This window comes from Nicotiana sylvestris, chromosome 11, assembly GCF_000393655.2.
Source record: "Nicotiana sylvestris chromosome 11, ASM39365v2, whole genome shotgun sequence".
Lineage (NCBI taxonomy): Eukaryota > Viridiplantae > Streptophyta > Magnoliopsida > Solanales > Solanaceae > Nicotiana > Nicotiana sylvestris.
The window spans coordinates 144,451,329-144,453,318 of NC_091067.1; the positions used below are offsets into that span (position 1 = coordinate 144,451,329).

General features: G+C 33.4%; 1 protein-coding gene across 1 annotated transcript; it reads left to right on the forward strand.

Moving 5' to 3' along the window:
- Positions 1-276: 276 nt before the first annotated feature.
- On the forward strand, positions 277-978 carry LOC138881783 (uncharacterized). The gene has a single exon (XM_070162049.1). It carries the CDS (start codon positions 277-279, stop codon positions 976-978), a length of 702 nt encoding a protein of 233 aa, XP_070018150.1.
- The last annotated feature ends 1,012 nt before the right edge of the window (positions 979-1,990 follow it).

The window sequence follows — 1,990 nt, forward strand, 5'->3', positions numbered from 1 at the left end:
GAAGTACATCTTTGTGATAGTTGATGACTATTCTAGATTCACCTGGACCTTGTTCCTCAGGAATAAGGATGAAACCTTTGAAGTGTTTGTTGCCTTCGTCAAAGAGATCCAAGTGAATATGGGTAATAAAGTAGCCTGCATTAGGTATAATCATGTGAAGGAATTTGACAATGTCAAGTTCGATGATTTTTGCACTAAAAATGGAATCACTCACAATTTTTCTGCTCCAAGAAACAAAATGGTGATGTGGAGAGGAAGAATAGAACTCTTGAAGCCATGGAAAGAACAATGCTAATTGACAGTGGGGTTGCAAAATATTTCTGCGCAGAAGCTGTCAGTACTGCGTACTACTTGGTAAACAAGTGCATGATCTGGTCCCTTCTGAACAAAACTCCATATGAACTGCTGAATGGAAGGAAGCCCAAGCTGAAAGATCTAAGAACTTTTGGGTGTAAATGCTTTGTTCATAACAACGGAAAAGAAGCTCTTGGGAAGTTCGATGCCAAAAGTGATAAAGGAATCTTCCTGGGATACTCATCTCAAAGCAAAGCCTACAAGGTTTACAACAAAAGGACTCAATGTGTAGAAGAAAGCATTCATGTGATCTTTGATGAAGCTTACCTCTCCTGTGAAAAGAACAGACATGTTGATCAAGATGGAGAGCCCTTATCTATGACAGGTGAAGTAATTGACATAGCAAATGGAAAGGCAAACATAATGAGTCGTGTCAAAGAATCCAATGAAGAAGATGCAAATATATTTTCATCAATTGGAGAGGAACCTAGTCCCCCGATTACAATAACTAAAGCTGAAAACATAGTTGTTGATGCAGTACAAGGAACCCCACTCTGTGAAGTAAGAAGCGCTCAAGAATCCCAGTCAGATGTGCCTGATTCCTCTACCAATAAGACTCAGGCACTACATTGGAGGTTCAAAAGTTCACATCTTCTTGATAATATAATCACTCCTCTTGACTGAGAAGTTCAAACCAGATAAAAATCAAGAAAATCACTTGCCTTCTCAGGTTTTCTTTCCCAAATAGAGCCCAAAGATATAAAACAAGCGCTAAAAGATGCAGACTGGATCACAACCATGCAAGAGGAGCAGCATCAATTTGAAAGGAACAAGGTATGGCACCTGGTTTCTCGAAAAAACTTAATGAGTTTGGAAATATAACAAGAAATAAGGCAAGGCTTGTGGTTCAACGCTACAATCAGGAAAAAAGGATTGATTATGATGAAACATTCGCCCATGTAGCTCGAATGGAAGCCATGTCACGACCCAATTTAGGATTGTGACCGGTGCTTAGGAGCAAGTGCTCCCAAATAATCCTCATCGGTATTTTATAGAAAATTGGACAGAGTTTTTCCTGTTTTTGGACTATCCCAAAAATTTCCCCATCTCAAATCAGCAACCAAACATCCGAATAGCAATTCAATTGACAATGACTGTGAGCACTTAATTTTTGATAATATTTAATTTTTTTTATCACTTTTTCTAAGTAAATATTTTCGGGGTTTTAACCTACAATTTTTAGCTTTGTTACACTTTTTATTATAGGGTAAAAATACAAAATTTAAAAGGTGAATTATTACTATTAAAATTATTTTATTTTTATTTTTATTTTTTAAAAAATAAAAACAAATTCCGAAAAATATAAATTTTTTTTAATTTTCGGGAGTGATTTAAAAAATAAGAAAAAGGGAAGTATTGAATAAAAAAAATAAAAGTAAAAGTATGTGGAATTCTCTTTTAAAAAGTAAAAGAAAGTAGAAAATTAAAAAAATAAAAGTAAAGTTTTGTGGAAATTTTAAAAAAATAAAAAGTAAAAGAAAGTTGGAATTAAAAAACAAATATAAAAGTATCTGAAAATTAAAAAACAAATAGAGTAAAAGAAAGTAGCATTTTTAAAAGAAAAGCAAAAGAAAGTGGATTGTTTTTTAAGAAAAGTTAAATAAAGTGGAATTCTCTTTTAAAAAGTAAAAAAAGT

Bases quoted from the DNA above. Each gene is read 5' to 3' on its own strand.
- LOC138881783 (XM_070162049.1), top strand. From the start codon at position 277: ATGGAAAGAACAATGCTAATTGACAGTGGGGTTGCAAAATATTTCTGC.